At 43.8% G+C, this 2,047-nt stretch overlaps 1 protein-coding gene across 1 annotated transcript; it reads left to right on the forward strand.

Moving 5' to 3' along the window:
- Nucleotides 1-228: 228 nt before the first annotated feature.
- Nucleotides 229-1,624, forward strand: F5891DRAFT_988589 (uncharacterized protein; the record flags this gene model as incomplete). The annotated part of the gene is made up of 7 exons (XM_041378019.1): nt 229-414; nt 657-703; nt 827-885; nt 1,020-1,091; nt 1,138-1,284; nt 1,383-1,446; nt 1,519-1,624. 7 exons carry the CDS (start codon nt 229-231, stop codon nt 1,622-1,624), a joined length of 681 nt encoding a protein of 226 aa, XP_041216753.1.
- Between the last annotated feature and the right edge of the window lie 423 nt (nt 1,625-2,047).

Consider the following 2,047-nt stretch of genomic DNA (forward strand, 5'->3'; position numbering starts at 1 on the left):
TAACAAGCGAGAGGGTCACAAGGAGTCTGATAGGTAAGAGTCTCAGTCTCTGGAAACAGAACTCTTTATTAATGAAACGTGTACCTGATAGGTAAGACTACGTTGTGTCAGCATATGTTTACGATAAGGTATGGTATAGGTACTCACGTCTCAGTCTCTGGAAACAGAACTGAGATGCTCGTCTGCACGGGTGCTAGACTTTATACATATTAGAATGAAACTTGATACATGTGCAGCTTCAGGCCTGATGTCAGCTCTCCCTTGTGCCTGCCCTTTCTCCCCTTGTGCTTGCACTCTCTATTTGACATCTCATGCCTCGCCATCAGCTCTCTCGGTCTTCTTCAACTTGGACGATTTGGACAACAACAAGCCATTCAACAAATCCTAGCGGGTGAAACCAAGATAAAGACTGTTGTAAGTCTTTCCTGCTGTACTGTACTGCAAACAGGCCTTCGACAGCATGTTTTTCAGCTCCAAAGGATGATCATAAAGTGAGACAGACAGCACGAGAGTAGTGTTGAGAGGCACGTCGGACACGTCAGATTAGGTGCAAGCACATCGTTTCTCAGACATTTGCTCATCATTGGCCGAACATCATGTCAAAAGGTCTCAGATTAATTTGCATTCATTCCTGCTCTACCCGCACATAAAAACAGTCTCTCATAGAATTAGGCATCTCAGTCTTCCTCCCGGATACTGAGATGTAAGTGCTATTACCTTCATATAACATACCAGCTACTAACAAAGACTTAGTACATATTTGTTCTAGGTACTTATAGCACCTGGATTCTTCCTCCCAGATACTGAGATTACATATTTGTTCTAGCTCTCATCTCAGCCGTGTGACCCCATCTAAGAAACCTACAAGTAGAGATAGGTGTTTAAGTGTGTCAGCTCTTGGGCCAGGTGAAATTGATGTGTGTATGGTTGTGACAGGCCTGTGACACTGTAACAAATTCTAAACAACTTTGGATTTTAGTTAATGATCAACATATGAGTGTCTGCCTACATGTGTACAGGCTCTATAGTGCTGTATTCACTTCTCACCAAATTTGTGGTGCTTGTCAAGTTATCCTCTGTCCACACTACTAGTATGCATCTTTCCTGTAGCATCTGCCTCACACTGACAATAACTAGTGCTGCTGTGGTCCAGTCCTGAACCATGGTTCGAACCGGACTTTTTGGTCTGGTTCTCCTGTGGTTTGGTCCACGGTCCAGGTGTCAGCCAGAACTGGACCATAATATGGTTCTTGGTTCTGGCATTGGGCGAACAGTTCAACTTTGGTTCGGACTGGTCCCGAACTGTTCCGAACTGCGAACCAAAAGAAGCTTGCCACATTGTTGAAGCGTGCTTTGACACTTCCTTTGATGATCCACTTCAGCCTCAGGGATTCTCAAGCTTCAAGATTTACTTGTTTCTATCAAATGCAGAGGCCCATTGACAAGGTAAGTCATGATATGCACTGTTCAAACAGACGAATCAGACCACACATCTCATTGTGCAACTCCTCCTGCAAGCCCATCATCCCACTCCCACGAAATCACTGCCTCCACCCCTAAAATCAATGCGCCGACAAAGACAAAGGCAACCAAAACCACTGAGTTTGAGGTGTTAGGTGAGTGACTTCATCTTCAATTATCTTGTGCCCATTTTCTCATGCTTGCTCTCTCATACCTGTCCTCTTGTGCCCGTTCTCTTGTGCTAACTCTCTCCCACCTGTTCTCTCATGCCACACCCCATCTTTCATGCCCTCCTACTTCTTGATATTGAGACCATTGACCGTGGCACCACAACAAGTCCTACCTATGTTTTTTTTTGCTCATTGTAAATAAATTTGGTTCAGTTCATGTTCGAACCTGAAAATGACTGGACCTTTTTGTTCGAGGATGCGACGGACGAAAGAATGACAGAAAGAATTCTATAAACGAAAGTAGTAAGTACTCAGTCTCAATAGTCGAAGACTTGGAGACTACTAGCTGACCTATAAACGAAAGTAGTAAGTACTAGAGTAGTAGTCAGTATCGTAGTAAAGAGTCTAAATAAATA

This window comes from Suillus fuscotomentosus (assembly GCF_016647785.1).
Source record: "Suillus fuscotomentosus strain FC203 chromosome Unknown F5891scaffold_233, whole genome shotgun sequence".
Classification (NCBI taxonomy): domain Eukaryota; kingdom Fungi; phylum Basidiomycota; class Agaricomycetes; order Boletales; family Suillaceae; genus Suillus; species Suillus fuscotomentosus.